The sequence below is a fragment of the Alternaria arborescens genome (assembly GCF_004154835.1).
Source record: "Alternaria arborescens strain FERA 675 chromosome Unknown contig_17, whole genome shotgun sequence".
Taxonomy (NCBI): Eukaryota; Fungi; Ascomycota; class Dothideomycetes; order Pleosporales; family Pleosporaceae; genus Alternaria; species Alternaria arborescens.
The window spans coordinates 635,379-651,291 of record NW_021167872.1 but is presented as its reverse complement, the minus strand read 5'-3'; the positions used below and the strand labels follow the sequence as shown (position 1 = coordinate 651,291).

The 15,913-nt window shown below is 45.4% G+C and overlaps 3 protein-coding genes across 3 annotated transcripts; 1 reads left to right on the top strand and 2 right to left on the bottom strand.

Annotated features, from left to right (window-relative positions):
• Nucleotides 1-7,373: 7,373 nt before the first annotated feature.
• AA0111_g7665 (hypothetical protein) lies at nucleotides 7,374-9,114 on the bottom strand (the record flags this gene model as incomplete). The annotated part of the gene is made up of 3 exons (XM_028654026.1): nucleotides 7,374-7,797; nucleotides 7,846-8,858; nucleotides 8,911-9,114. The coding sequence occupies 3 exons, from the start codon at nucleotides 9,112-9,114 to the stop codon at nucleotides 7,374-7,376; spliced, it is 1,641 nt and encodes a 546-aa protein (XP_028504884.1).
• Nucleotides 9,115-10,134: 1,020 nt separating this feature from the next.
• Nucleotides 10,135-13,581, bottom strand: AA0111_g7664 (Low affinity vacuolar monovalent cation/H(+) antiporter; the record flags this gene model as incomplete). Its single annotated transcript, XM_028654025.1, has 3 exons — nucleotides 10,135-11,517; nucleotides 11,565-13,357; nucleotides 13,419-13,581. 3 exons carry the CDS (start codon nucleotides 13,579-13,581, stop codon nucleotides 10,135-10,137), a joined length of 3,339 nt encoding a protein of 1,112 aa, XP_028504885.1.
• Nucleotides 13,582-14,559: 978 nt separating this feature from the next.
• Nucleotides 14,560-15,281, top strand: AA0111_g7663 (hypothetical protein; the record flags this gene model as incomplete). Its single annotated transcript, XM_028654024.1, has 2 exons — nucleotides 14,560-14,608; nucleotides 14,659-15,281. 2 exons carry the CDS (start codon nucleotides 14,560-14,562, stop codon nucleotides 15,279-15,281), a joined length of 672 nt encoding a protein of 223 aa, XP_028504886.1.
• Nucleotides 15,282-15,913: the final 632 nt, after the last annotated feature.

The following is a 15,913-nucleotide window of genomic DNA, read 5'->3' as shown; positions in this document are numbered from 1 at the left end:
TTGCCCTTAACACAATAGCTACAGCGCTTCTGTTCTAGCTTTTTACAAAGTTTTTTGCTAGTTGCTACGTTTTGTGCGCAGCGTAGGCAAGTTAGCGTAGTAGCTACCTCTAACACGCGCTTGTCGCGCTTGCTCTACTTGTAAAGATTAGCCTTCTTAACAACAGTTTTTAAAATAAACTTAGGAGTAGGATAGAAAACTATTTTAAAGTGCAAGTAGTGTGCAATAAGTGTACGTTGTATTATTATATAGTGTGCAATGCGAAGATGTTAAGCGTGTAAGAGACTGTCACAGTAACTACTGTAGTTCTCTTAACACTAAACGCGCTACAGAATCTAGGTGCTCCGCTAAGCACCTAGATTCTGCTAATTAGCTAGCTAAGCTAAGCGCTACGCGCACAGCCCTTTGTTAATAACTTTTTACTGCCTGTACATGCTAGTTCTGTTTTCTTACGCAACGTCTTATATTACACTAGATATTGTACGTAGCTACAGTTAACGCTTCTTGTAAGCTCTTAAACTACGTGCTTATAGCGTCTTATAACATTACGTTGCGTTACTTACTATAACTACCTACAAACAACCTAACGCGTTGCAGCTAATCTTGTATTAGCTAAACGCAATTTAAGCGGACTCTGCATTACTAAGAGCAGACTCAACCGCGTTAAAGGCTAGCAATAAAGCACTCCTTGCTAACCTAGCTAAGCAAGAGAATTAACACGCGCAACAGATATTAGAGCTCTATTAAGAGATAGAGACTATTAAGACTAGGTCTGCTCTTGTTACTACTTTAGCTCTTACCTATACTAACACTAAAGCTAAGCAAGTTTGTTTCGCAAAGCTATCTAGAAGTAGCTTAAAGCCTGTAACGCTGCTAACTGCGAGCCTTAAGGACCTACCTTAAACTAACTGTTTGCCTAACTCGCCTCTATTTAATAGCTAACAAAAGGACCTCCTCGCCTTTGTCCGCAAACTAAGATATAAGCTAGAGGGCAACGCTAACTAATACCTAAACAAGAGATCCCGCCTGCTATATGCCTACTCTTAACTAAAGAAGAACGCTGTAGCTCTTATTAACCTGCTTATAGACAAAGACATCTATACTGTAAACTAGCTTATTACTTTCTTAGAAGCTACCTACAGAGACCTAAATAAAGAGCTAACAGCTCTTAGCTAACTAAGCAGATTACGTTAAAAGAAGCGCAGCTTTACTTCCTACTTCGCTAAGTTCTAACAGTTAGCCGCTAATACTAGATTAAATAAGATTAGTCTTATTACGTTCCTCTAAAACTCCCTATCTTATAAATTGCAGCGCGTAATAGTTAGAGAAGCTCTACCTAACAACTTAAACAACTACGCTAATCTTATATCTACTTACAACAACAACCTCTAATTCCTACTAGACCGCCTACGCTGTTTCCCTGTAGCACACTTTAACGCAATAGATATAGACGTAATAAACTACGCTCCTACTAGCTCTGCTAAACGCTAGAAGAGAATTAAGGAAGGCTGCTGCTTTAAATGTAACTAGAAAGGCTATATATCTAGTAACTGCAGTGTCTCTTTACCCGCTTAGCATATCTAATCGCATAGCGCAAACAACTAGATCTGTACTTACTCTGCAGGATCTAATACTTTAAGATCTTCTTAATCTTTAAGATCTTAAAGGAGACGCTCTCGCAACTAGTCCTAAAAAAGAAAAGCCTTATTCTATAGATAAGTCGCTCTCTAGGACTGCGCATACACTAAATCTTTGCTAAACTCTAGTCTAAATCCTAAACTAACATATAGAAACGCTGTATTGTAATACTTTGTATAGTCTAATAAGGCAACACTAGAAGTAATCTTAAGGCCTTAGTTAATACTAGAGCTACTAGTATTAGATACATTTACAGAGACTTTGCGCGCAACTTAAACTTTTATTAAACTCTGCTGCCCTACGTTATTTATCCTACTAGATTTACTAGAACTGTACTTAATAGTAGAGAAGTATCTTACACTATTACCTTAAGACTACAACACAACAACTACGTAGAGACTATACGACTCTACGTTACTAACACTAGCTAACACGAACTAATACTTAGCTAACTATAGATAAACAAGTATTAAGTAAACCTAGACTATACTAATAAGAAGCTAGTATTTACTGCTTAACAATATACTAAACAATGCCTTAGAGCTAGTAGTATCTCTACTCCTCTTTAAGCACAGTAGGGCAACAACTACTCTAAGAAAACCTACTCTTAAACTCTAAAACCTAAACACGTCTTATAACAACAACACAACTATTAGCTGCTTAAGATAAAGCGCTAGTTATATAAACGTACTTACAACTCTAACTTAGACTACACTTAGTTAACTAAAAATTAAAATAACTTATTAAAGTTACAGCTAGAACTCAATATCTACTGCATAGGCGCAGCTCTATTTATAAGCTTAGCACGTAAGAGAGGTTACAAGATTTGTGCTATTAGTATTACTAATATTAATAAAGCACTAGCTATAAAGAAGCACACTAATCTACTCACAAAAGTCTCTTCTAAGTATTACAATCTAATAGACGTCTTCTTATAAGAGAACTCTAATAAACTACCTGTACAACGACTATACAACTACAAGATTAAACTAATAAAAGACAAGTAACATAAGTTTAGCTTGTTGTACAGCATATCCTAAGATAAACTAAAGGTACTGCGTAAGTACCTCGAAGACTACCTTTCTAAGGAGTTTATCTAAGTAAGCTCTTCTTTAGTCGCATTACCTATTATCTTTGTTAAAAAACTTAGAGGAGGACTACGCTTTTGCGTTAACTACTGTGCTCTAAACGCAGTTACTGTTAAGAACTGTTACTTAATCCTGCTAATCTAAGAGACCCTAAGTCAACTAAGCAAGGCTAAATACTACACAAAGCTTAATATTATTGCTGCTTTTAACTAACTTCGAATTGCTAAAGGAGACAAATAGCTAACAGCCTTCTGTACCTAATATAGACTGTTCGAATATCTCGTAATGCCCTTCAGACTAGCTAACGCGCTAAGTACGTTCTAACACTTTATAAACAACGTATTGCGCTCGTTCTTAGACATATTCTGCACCGCTTACTTTAATAATATCCTAATCTATAGCGAGACTCTCTACAAATATAAGGAGTATGTTAAATCTGTCTTAAACGCCTTTAGAGAAGCTAGGCTCTAACTAGACGTTAATAAGTGCAAGTTCTACTAAGTAGAAGTTACTTACTTTAGCTACGTAGTTAGAGTAGACAGTATATAGATAGACTTAAAGAAGGTTTAGACTATTGTAGACTAAGAATACCTAAGTAACGTTAAAGACGTTAGAGCCTTCCTTAGCTTTGCGAACTTTTATTAATAATTTATAGATAGTTTCTCTTATCTAGCTGCCTTGCTTATAGCTCTAACTAAGAAGGACACAAAGTTCCTTTTTAACAAAGCCTGTTAGAAGGCTTTTAACGCATTAAAGCGCGCCTTTACTACTACGCTAATACTGCAGCATTTCGACCCTAACCTCTTAATTACTGTCAAAGCAGACGCATCTAACTACGTTACAGCTAGAGTACTCTCCTAGATAGTACTTAACAGTACTTTTTATCTTGTAGCCTATTACTTAAAAAGAATAAACCCTGCGGAGAACAACTACAAAATCTACAATAAAGAACTGCTTGCTATTATCTATTGTTTTAAACAATAGAGACTTAAACTAGAAAGCGCTGCTTTCCTTATTACTGTGCTTAGCGATTATAAGAATCTATAGTACTTCGCAACTACAAAACAGCTAAGCTACTGTTAAGCTTAGTAGTCTAAATACCTCTCCTAATTCTAATTTACAATTACGTATTAACTAGGCAAGCATAGCAAGAAGCTTAACGCTCTAACTTATTATTCTTAAGACTAGCTCGCACAAGAGGAAGCACAAGAAGCTTATAAGCAAACGCTACTTTGCCTAGAACTATTTTAGAACCCTCCTATAATTAGACTAGTAGAGACTAACAGATCTATCTAGGAAATTATTAAAGATAGATATAAACTTATACCTAATAGATACCCTAAGGACTTGTTTATATAGGAAACATTGTAGCTACTACATAACAGTAGATAACAGTTAAAGACTGTTACCTTAAGCGACTGCGAGAATCGCGACAATTGTCTATACTACTAAAACAGGCTTGTTATTCTAGACAACAACAAATTAAAGATTAAGATCCTCCGCGCAGTCTATAATGCTCTTTCTAGTAGTTACTTAGGCTAAGAGAAGACACTTAAACTTATTTAATAAGAGTACTACTAGCCCTAACTGTTTAAGACTGTCTAACGCTACGTATCTTGCTGCTATACTTGCCGCTGTGCTAAAGCGTTATAAGAAAAGTACTATAAGCTACTAAAGCTATTGCCTGTTCCTAAACAACGTTAGGCAGACATCTCTATTAACTTTGTTATTAACTTACTAGAGTTAGAAGGATACAAGAACGTAATAGTAGTAGTAGACTATTTGTCTAAATACCGCTACCTAATACTATATAGTAAGATAGAGGCACTAGACGTAGCGCGTATGTTTCTTCGCTACGTCTAGTGCAACTACAGCCTTCCTAACACAATCGTCTCTAACAGAGGTAGATAGTTCGTCTCTGCTTTCTATAACAAACTATGTAGCTAGCTAAAAATTAACTTACACTTCTTAACTAGCTATTATCCTAAAACTAACAGGCAAACTAAGAACGCTAACGCTGCGATAGAACAAGTCCTACGCGCGTACACAAACTACTAGCAAGACAACTAGGTCTAATAGCTCCCTATCGCTTAATTCGAAGCTAACAATACTATTTTAGAATCTACAAGAGTATCTCTAATAATAGCTTACTACAGCTAGAACTCCTAAATAGGCTTTAAACTACCTACAAACAAAACACGTCCTGCTTACTAGGCCTTACAAGCCTAAGAGGTAAACACAATAATTAATAAGATGCGTAACATTACTAAGTTTATCCGCGAAGAAATAACATAGGCGCAAGCTCTACAGCAAGAATACGCGAACTGCAAACGCCTACTTGCACTAGCTTACAAAGCTAGCGACAAAGTATAGCTAGACGCGCGTAACATCTAAACACAGCAACTATTAAAGAAGCTAGATTAGAAGAACCTAGGACCCTACTAAATAGCTAAGAAGGTCTCCTCTTACGCGTACCGCCTTAATCTACCTAAATCTATAAAGATATACCTTATATTCTATATATTCCTTCTCTATCTTGCAGCTAAAGAAACTAACTATATACCTAGCTAGAACGCACTACTACCTAAACCTGTTATTATAGATAACAAAGAAGAATACTTTATTAATAGTATTAAAGGTCTCCGCTTTAATAAGTATAAGAAGAGACACAAGTACTACGTAAAATAGACAGGTTATAATAAGTTAACCTAGGAACCCGCCTTAGAGCTAAAAGATAACGCAGCTATAGCCGCTTTCTACAAAAGATTTCCTAATATCCTTAAGCTATTACTGTTATAATTAACGCTCGCAGAAGCTTAAGAGTAAGAGGGGGGTACTATTATAGTAACTACTGTAGTTCCCTTAACACTAAACGCGCTACAGAATCTAGGTGCTCTACTAAGCACCTAGATTCTACTAATTAGCTAGCTAAGCTAAGCGCTACGCGCACAGCCCTTTGTTAATAACTTTTTACTACTTGTACATGCTAGTTCTGTTTCCTTACGCAACGTCTTATATTACACTAGATATTATACGTAGCTACAGTTAACGCTTCTTGTAAGCTCTTAAACTACGTGCTTGTAGCGTCTTATAACAGGGATAGTAGAGGACAACAGCAATATATTACAACAACAACTGTTTGCTATCACCACAAGCGAGCAAAAAATTTTCCGCCTTTACCTTAACAACATAAAAATTTTTTATCACAACAAGGCAATAATATTATAACAAAGCAATAGTTCTTATAACTCTTTCTATTACATCTCCTTACTATAAAGTAAGTTATAAGCCTTATACAGGCTACATAAGAATAACGCAAGGGAGCTGCAAGCGCGACAGACCTAGAGCGCATAGTAGAGGACACTCTTTTCCTACTCTTAAAACAACAAGAGAGGTTTTTATTAAGGCTGCTGCTATTAAGGACGCTAGACTAGAGGAGGAGGTTCTATAACAAGGGCTTAAGACACACGTCCTTTAAAGGAGCTAAGTACGCGCTAAACCTGCTTATAAGGCGCGCCTCGCTCTACAGAGCGAGGCAAAGATTATTCTCTTTACAACTTACACTTGTAGTCTAAATATATAAGCTATCTCCTACTGTCTTTAGTAACGTGAAGCAAGCACTATTGCCTACAGTTACGCCTTACAAAAAAGTAGAATCGCCTACTTTGTCGCGTTTATGCCTTAGATAGCTGTAACTTACTCTTAGTTACCCTACTGTACTGTCTTTAGCTGTCCTTAACAGTCTGCTGCTGTAACTACTGCGCTAGTTAATATTACGCTTATTATAAAGCTAGTCTTATTAAAGTTGTACGTATCTTTGTCCTAGATGCTGTACTTAGCCTTCGTATTCTATACTAGGCGGAACTAGCCTTGTATAACCTTAGGATCCTCGCAGAGGGCTCTACTATAGTTGTACTTTTAATTAAACTTAACTTTAAGCTTAGGGCGACGCTTTACAAAGTTTGCAGCCTACCTCTTGCTAACTAGCTTCTAATTGCGGATCTTAAGCAAAGAATTAGCTATCTCTTTAACGTTAGCAAGCCTAGGCAGATATCCTTGCTCTATTAGCTTAAGAACATGCCTAACAATCGCTACCTCTTCAGATCCTCAAAGAGCCATTAATTTAGGCTCACAATCGCGTTAATAGGGCGTTCTAGCGAGTCGTCTTCGTAGTGTGCTTTTAGAGACGTTGTAGGTAGCTACAGCGCGTCGCAGCTTAAATATCGCGTCTTGTTAGATAGCCTGTAAGGCAAGCTGTATATTTCTTTCGTTTAAAGTCTTTTTAACATTGTTGCGTTAAGATATTACAGGTAGGCTTTAAGTTTAGTTAGGTCTTAGCAAAAAGGTTCCACTCGCTTGAAGGTTCCACTCGCTTGTGACCTACGTTAGTATCAAAGTTTTATTAGATCGCTCTTTAGCTAAGACGCCTTTCTTTGCTTCACAAAAAGATGTAGGCTATAGATAGCTTATGTACACTCTTATTATTGGTATGCAACAAACATCCTAGCTAAGACTATATGGTATCCCGCAACGCCGCAGAATGCACAACTATCGATGAACTCCCGAACGAGCTAATTGCTCAACGCTCACACAAATAATGAACTATACAAGCATCGTATATATCGTAAGGCATGTCACAGCCCCAGCTCAAAGTCTTTGTTCAGCATGATCAGACGTGGCGTTCACCTCACTCCTGTCTGATCCTGCTTGATGTGCCGGGCTTTCATCCCGCCTCTCTCTTCTCGTCCGACCAGTAAAAACATCGCTTAGCCTGACACTGATGCGTCTATTTCTCCTATCTCGCGAACTGGCAACATCCTCAGCGCTGGCATGGACACTGCCTGCTGCAATATCACCGCTTTGATTCCTGCCTTGCTCTCTCAGACGCCGAAGAGCGCCAATCCGTTCTTCGGGTGATGCGTTGGGTCGATGACGAAGAGAGAGGATGTCGAAAAGCGCTGTACGGCGGCGATGTGATGAATCGGCTTCAGGGTTGAGGGGAGGGGCGAGCTCATTTTGATCTTGTGACGTGGAGGAATCATGGGAGGTCACAGGACGAAGGTCGACGCGGCTGATGGGAATTAGCATACCAAGCATTGTGCATCAAAGAGCAGCTTACCATAATGGACATGTGCCAGACACGTTCAACAACCAAGGGTCTACACATTCTGGGTGGAATTTGTGATTGCAAGGAAGCACACGGAGATCCTGGCCCTTTTCAAAATCTTCAGTACAGATCGAGCATCCTAGAGCTTCGTCTGACGATGCATTGTCCGTGCCCGCCCCCACGCCTGTGGCAGCGGGCTGTGCAGGTGCGATGCCTGACTGATGCTCTTCCGATAGTCTTGGTGTCGCAGCTTGTATCGTCCTCGTTGAGTCGGGCAACGTATCCGGCGTGTAATTTTCGTGGTTCGTAGTTGTGGTTAAGCTATTAGGTACTTCAGTATCTACGTTTGCACGATTTACATCTGCCGTCTCTGCTGTTGATCCCAACTCAACGTCGGCAGGTTTCGCAGACTCCTTCTCCCCAAACTTGACGATTGGTATTGTGTCCAGTATAGCTCGCCCTAACCCCCTCGCTCTGCTTTGCCTTGGTCGGCCAAGGACGTTTCGAGGACCATATCGCTCCGGATGCCGGTGCGCGCGCACAGCGCCAGTAATGATGATGACGAGGAATAAAGCTGTGATGATTCCTGTGATACTGTATAGAATAATCATGGCAACAGCAGTGGACGGCGAAGGACCAAGTGGGTTTTGCTGGTATTGGTTGCTACCACCGGCGCTATTGCTTCCCTCATCCCGGCCTTCAACTTGCACAAAGTACTTCATGTGGGCAGGCAGGTCGATGATGGCGCCGAGTATCTTCGCTGAATCTTCCTTGTTCGTCATTGAGTATACAGCAAACTCCTCGATCATGTTTTGCGCGCTGTCCTGCGTATAGTTGCAGTAGTTGGACGCCGTGCTGTACAGTATGACAGCCGATATGTTGGCTTGGGTATAAGCCCGTTCGAAGACGCTCTGCGGAGTGTCGAAGCCGTTGTAGTCGTTGGTGTTACAGCTGATGTACGCGATTTCGTCATTGGAGATTCGAGCAGCGCTGGAGTAATTTGTATTGTATAGGTTGCCCTTCACCTGGTCCTAGTCAGCGCATGAAAAGCTGTGCGACACGCAGTGTTTGACGAACTGATTTAGCGGCTTCCTGGGTCAATGGGATCAACTCGGCAATCGTGTTTCCGTCGCCTTGCGCATCAGCAAGAGGTAATGTGCCATCGTAGAGATTTGGACGCGCGGTAGAAGTGTTGGTGGAGGAGATGGTAGCCGCGGAGACGGTTGCGAACAAGACACACGCCAACTGCCACGGCAGGCGGAAAGGTGGCACGAGCAGCATCTCGACAAGTAGTGTGGATGCGGCGCGAATCTTGTAAAAGGAATATCGCGCGCCCCAGGCACGAACGGGCTGGGGCTCCTTCTTATCGATGATCAGCACACCAGGTCCGACGCCCCATGGAGAGTTGGTCGCGAGCGCGGGGGTGCGGCTTCACTGGTGTCGGCCCTGAGAAGCACCCGACGATCCAAAGCGATTATACGAGGTGACAGATGTCGCGCTTTCCCACTATCATGTCGCGCGTGAAGGTTAAACAGCGACAAAGATATTCATATAGTAAAAGAGGGTCGATTGAAGCCTCGGCGGAGAGGCGCGGATTGCCGTGGCGTATCGATTGATCTTCTCATACCTACCCGCTGACGCTGGCGACCCACTAAAACGTGCCACTCCGAGACTGCCGCACCATAGGCGCGCAACCTGTAACCGTTTCTCCAACCCACCCACGTTAAATCGCCGCATTGCTCCACTTGATCGGCTGCTACTTGCTGTTGTCGTCGCATCGTGACCTGTTAGACATATCCGCCCTACTCCGCCCATCTTCACTGCTCACACCTATGGTACGCTGCTGCGATGCAGTCGTCAGCCCCATGGCTGAGCGTCACCCCCCGGGCCGGCTCGATGTATCGTGAGACTATAAGCATCAGCAACAGCTTACTCCAAACCTGACGTCCAAGGATATCCCATCTGACCGCCTTGTCCATCTTCGCAGTCGTGGTTTGATTAGCTGGGCTATATGCGCTATCTCTTGTCGCACCTCAAACTGCATATGAAAGAGACCCTCTAATACCACGGTCACAAACTTGATTCGGATTGATATCTGTAAACCCCAGTGGAATCTTTCCATGAAAAGGTTGAGCATCTACGCCACATTATGTGCAATTCATTACTAGCTAGACCCAATGTACCAATTTTTCCTTTACGCCTGCGCTATGTACCGTGTGTGTAACCTTCTGTCAAATACAGACAGTCATTAGTGTTCTCTTAACCCTCCTCCAGCATATGTAGACACCAAAACACGATGCTCTAATATGCAACACCACTACGACCCCTTGAAGGTGTTCTGAACGTCATGGACTGCACCTGCTGCTCGACCAAGCCCCCCAACGCTAAAGTGTCCATTGGATCAACTCCCATCTTCTGGAAATCGTTGAAGCCAGACAGATAGAACCCAGCAATGACCACAAGATACGACAAGATCAGTATAGAGCCTTTGAAGTAGTTGCTTTTGCCTTCACCGTACATGTACGACAAGAGAAACACACAGAGTATAACAGTTATCATATCCCACTGAGGGAAGATGAGAGTGAACGTCTGGCTCGCAGCGTCTTGGGCGGGGATATAGCTCGTGTGTATGGCACTGTAAAAGACGAGGGCCGGAATCTGGAGGAGACAAACTTGCAAAGCGTATGCAGAGCCAATCTCCATCGAGAGGGCGATGTTGCCGTTCATGGCAAAAGAGATGGCGTTTAGAAACTCTGTTGTGTTAGGCACCAGCGCGAACAGCGTGATGCCCAAGAACTTCTCGTCGATATCTGAGCCCTCAAGCACGCCATCCACGGTATTGACGAGTATTTCAGCAATGATGGCATATGCTAGAGTCGCCGTTAGAAGAATAGCTGCACTTTTCTGACGGCTCCAATTCGGTGCGTCGTGACCTCCAGAAGCGTGTCCAGTGGCTGTATCGACCTCTTCGGGCGCAGCCTCCGTGTTTGTTCTTGTATGAACTGGGCGCTCAACGTGCGCTTTGGTCGATGTATGAGCAAGTTGGGCAGCTTTGCGTGGAGCCCTAGTAACATCGCGCGTTGCCAGAGCTGTTGTAGTTGCCGCGATTTCTGTGATCTGTCGCGCAAGTGACTGAGCAGCATCATCTGTAAGACCCTCAACGTGGAAAGAGTGATGTGAATGTGCATCACTGTCTTTAGGTGGTACCATATGTGGGGTGTGGCTGTCCGATTTGGAGGCCGGCCGCCTGTCGTCCGAGGAGTTTTGTTCTGGTCCAAGCCCAACCTCCTGCAAAGTCTGGCTGACCATACGCTTGTACAACTGGCTGTCGCGAATGTGCGCACGCGAGACGGACTGCCCAGTCGCTTGTCTGACAAACGAGGAGTGAGGGTAATCCATATGACCGCTTTGGCTAAGGCTACTTGCGCTCATTTCAAGTACCTTCTTCTCCTGGGCATCTGGTTCAGTCCAGATGGTAGCAGCGTGAGTTCGAAGAGTGAATAGAAGACCGATGATGTAGGAGAAGAAGAGCATAGTAGCCGCAAACCAAGTGTAAGGCTTGACAGCTTCATTATAGAAGCGATCGTTCAATGCAGGTGTCTGTGAGTAATAGCATCTACGGCAGTCTGGTTCGAGGGGCACATGTCGGCCAGAGTGCACACATTGGTGACAGTTGAGCTCATGCTGATAGGTTTTAGCGGGGCAATGGAGGACGTCGGGAAAAGACTTACGCTTCCATAGATCTGGTAGAACAGTGTTGGACCAAAAGCGCCAATGACGGCGAACAGGAGCATAGTCGAGGTGACACCAGCAGAGCGGACGTTGAACCTCTGTGTCTTACGCTTCAAAGCACCAAAGCACATGGATAAGCCTGGCAGGAACAGGATACCAGCAAAGATGCTACCAATGATACTTCCCTCGACAAGCTGGGCTTTGCCCTGTTTAAGCGCCACGCAATAGAGGAATACTTCGACTACCGTAGAAAAGAAAGCATTGATAGTGGCGCCTACACCCATGGAGGATTGAGCTGAGATGGATGCTACGGCTTGACCAATGAAGTATGCGAGCGGGATGATGGACAACAAGGCAAGGGTGAACAGCAGGAACTGGTCTGTCAACCAAAACTTCATCTCCAGGGCCTCGGCTAGGACGAAGTAGTCGAAGATGGTAAAGGCCACTAAGCCAAGGAGATTGATGAGGAAGATGTTGGTTCCATCAATGGTGTACTTCCAGTATTTGATTCCAACTGCGCGGTAGGTGCAGAGAAGTATCGAGGACGACTCTCCAGGACGGCGCACGTTGCCGTTATCAGAATGGAACGAGAGAGCTAGAGGGTGACGCCGCAGATGATCGAACAGCAGCAGTGTTGTCTTGCCCATAGGTATTGTAAAAACAAGGAACCAACACAGGGCTGAGACAAGGAACAGCGAAGGTGTAAGGAAACCGTAGAAGAATAGGAAGAAGACAACTCGACCAAGATTCCACTTGCCACGGCCAAACAGCCTTCTTTTAGTGTTGGCAGTATCGGTATGAAGAACATTGGCTCGTCCATCTCTGCCAAGCAAGCTTGTCGTTTCTCCGCCGGCAGAATCAACGCTGTTGCGTCTCCGGCCGATTAGAGAGCTCGTACCGGTTGTTGGACCAAAGAAAAGGCGCCCCTCTTCGATATCACCGCTCTGCCACTGCTCGTACTCGCTAATGCTACGACCCTCCCCTTCGTCCTCTTCTATGTAAGCCTCATCCTGCATGAGCTTGACGTACTTGCCGAAAGGATAGAATAGATAGCCGGCAAGGTGGAAAAGCAGGCGAGAGTATTCCTTGCAGCTCTCATGAAAGCCTAGCAGGGCGCATAGCAAACCACCGGCCATGGCGACGACAGCCAACCACCAACCAAAGATGAGGGTCCAGGCAATGTTGAAGAGCAGTAGCCATCTACTGACGTAGAGACCTGGCGATGAATGAATGTCTGCTTCAGCGTTCCGCTGCACCGAACGGCCCTTTTTATAGAGGGCGGGCTTCCAGATCCTGATACCGAAGGGATGCGTGACGTTGATAGCGTCCTGGCGATCGCGGAGGGTAAAGCTCTCTGCGTCGCTCAAGTCGTCTTCTTCTTCATCGCCGCCTCCGCTTTCGTCTTCGTCGTCTTCAGCTTGTACCGTCTCCTCACTGGACGAGGGTGTGGCGTCGGCATCAGCGGCCGGTGGCGCAGCAGCAGTCTCCTGCCCGGCTTCATCGTCTTCGGTCGAGTCGATGGTGGCTAGGTTGGGTGGTGGTGCGGCGGTGCGGCGCCGGACAGTCGATGGCTTGCGACGTAGCGGCGTCTGTCGTTGTTTCTTCTGCTGGTCCTGCTGGGCCTGGTCCAGCTCCACTTCTTCTTCGGCGTCGTCGACACTGAACTCCTGGCCCTTCTGTGGCCACTTGGACGATGTCGCGCGACGGCTCATGGGCGGCTTCTTGGGTTTGGTCGAGCCTTCGGATGTCGTCGCGTTCTGCTGGCGGCGCTCGATTGCAGACGTGATGGAGCCTGTGGTCGCGTCAGCCTCGTCTACTCTGCTGTTCTCTGGCTGTCGGGATGCAGCTCTTACCATAGCCAGAGGGCTGCATGGCAGCTTGCGGGCGTCTGCGCGCCGAATCCGTGCCTGACGCGCTCTGCGTAGGCGTGTCGCTGCCTGTGCCATAGGTGCTGCTTCGGCGCGACGTCTCGGGCGACAGCTTCGTCTTGCCTCCGGTGGGCGTCCGATCGTCCATGGTGGTGTCGCTGTGCAAAGAGCTCCAAATGTTTCGACAGGTGCAAGGGCAGCCAGTCAGACCATCTGTAGCTCAACCTTGTTTCGGGTGAGCTCGTGTGGTCACAGCTCAAACAGTCAACTGCGAGGCTATCTATCTGCCCACGTCACGAATCGACCGCCGTACGATGGCAACTATTAAGTGCGAGCAAAGATGCATCACAGTGCTGGACGTGCCCCTCTGATGTGTGCATGTGTGTGGGAGCAAGCTGCAGATGACCTCGCTGGACGTCCGATTTCCCGGCGATCAACTGCACCAGTCGGGCATTTAGCGCCGAACCTCTCACTTTCCTCCAGATAAGATGCACTGCCAGCAATCGCTGCACGTAATGCACGGCACCGGCGGCAACACAATATACGCGTCTAGGCGCTACTTGGGGCCAGTTCTGCCGTGTGGTCAAGGTGCCACTATGGCGGTGCCCAGGTGATGTCATGCTGTGGCTAGAGTTCCCGTAGTCTCGCTCTTGCATGTCACATGCACGCTTCACTCGATTGGCTCCTGCTCTTGTGCTGAAAGCGATTGAGATCAGCCAAAGAAGAACATGAGTGAACGACGTAGCCCGCGACATAGCAGCACCACACTCAACATCTTAGACTAACTTCACCCGCAGCTCGTCACATCAGACGTGTCCTTGACTATTCCTGGACATTACATTCGCAAGGTCCCTTGCGCCATCAGTCGTCAAACGTGGTGAATCCTACACAGTAGAAGCGCGACAACACCAATCGCTTGCAATATGATCCGATCGCCGCCCAGACAGAGCTCAACTTGTAGAGCCTGTGGTGAAAGCTCAGGCGGAATGAATAATGCCGTTGTGTTGATCAGTCGCTCGGTGCTTATCGATAGCGGACGACACGTTCCAGATCGACCGCGCGCCGTACATGATCGTCACCCGTCCACCATGTGAAGCGCGCGCCGACTGCACGCGTCGCGCAAAATATGTATCACCTTTTCAAGTCCATATATCTCCATGCCACGAGTAAGGAAGGTGCGCATTCAAATCTCCGCAACCACCAAGAAAAGTCTAACAGACCCCAGAGTACTCGGTTCTTCTCCTCGGTCTCGACAATGCCGGCAAGACAACGCTGCTTGAGCAGATAAAAGGCACCTACACGCCTTCCCACCCCAACCTCAAAACTGTCCCGACGGTCGGACAGAATGTTGCTACCATCGCGCTTCCTCCTCCAAATCCACCAATATACCTCAAGATATGGGATGTTGGTGGCCAACACAGCCTTCGTGGGCTGTGGCAATCCTACTACAGTAGCTGCCATGCTATCGTCTTCGTCATAGACAGCAGCGATGTCGGCAATGCTACTCTTGCTGATATGAGCGCGAACAATGCAGCAAGCATAGAGGATATCGGGCGCCTGGACGAGTGCAAGATGGTTCTAGAGAGCGTCTTGGCCAACGAAGATGCTAGCGGCGTTCCCATTCTAATACTCGCCAATAAACAAGATCGTGAAGATTGTGTCGAAGTAGTCCGGATCAAAGAAGGCTTTGTGAGGAGAGTGTTCGAGGGAGAAAAGGGTGGCAATGTGAGGGACAGCAGAGTACTCCCGTGCAGTGCTCTCACAGGAACTGGCGTGCAGGAGGCGGTCGAATGGTTATGCAGCAGGATGGCTTTCAACAAGGAGGCAAGACCACCGGTTATGAGGTAGCTCCAGACGCCAAGCTCAGCACGATGTCATGAATATACCCGCATCTTTATCTACTCCTGCGTCAGAAGCATCTACTTCAAATTCTTCCTTTCCCTTCATACTGTTTGACAACTTCGTACTTTCCTGATGACTCCCTCAAATGACTAGAAGTTCTACATCTACAACTTTTTCTCGGCTAGAAATCTCCCTAAATAGAGATATGTTCACCCTTCTTGCTAGCTGGCTTGGTTTATCGACTTTGCACTGAGCATCATGTGATCAGTTTATATTAAGGACAACCTTGGATTGATCAGGTTGTATTGATGAGCAAGGCAATTGCGAGCTTCTCTGGGGTTGCCAAAGGCTTTGGAACACTGGAGATCAACAAATCTATATTTATGTATGTTGTGTCACAGGACATCAGTCTGAAATACAATCCAGATCATGGGACGAGTCGATCGATCAAGATTCAAGTAGTTTTGGTGCTGCTCAGTAATCATGTTGACATATGAGGAGTCAAAAAACGCCTTGCTCTGGTTCTACAACATCAACTACTTCCCTGGGTGTTCGCAGCCCGAGCTTCCGCGATAGCTATATTCCAGTCATTTTTACTCGAGTCCAACTGATTGGATCCAGTCCGTACCCACTGAGAA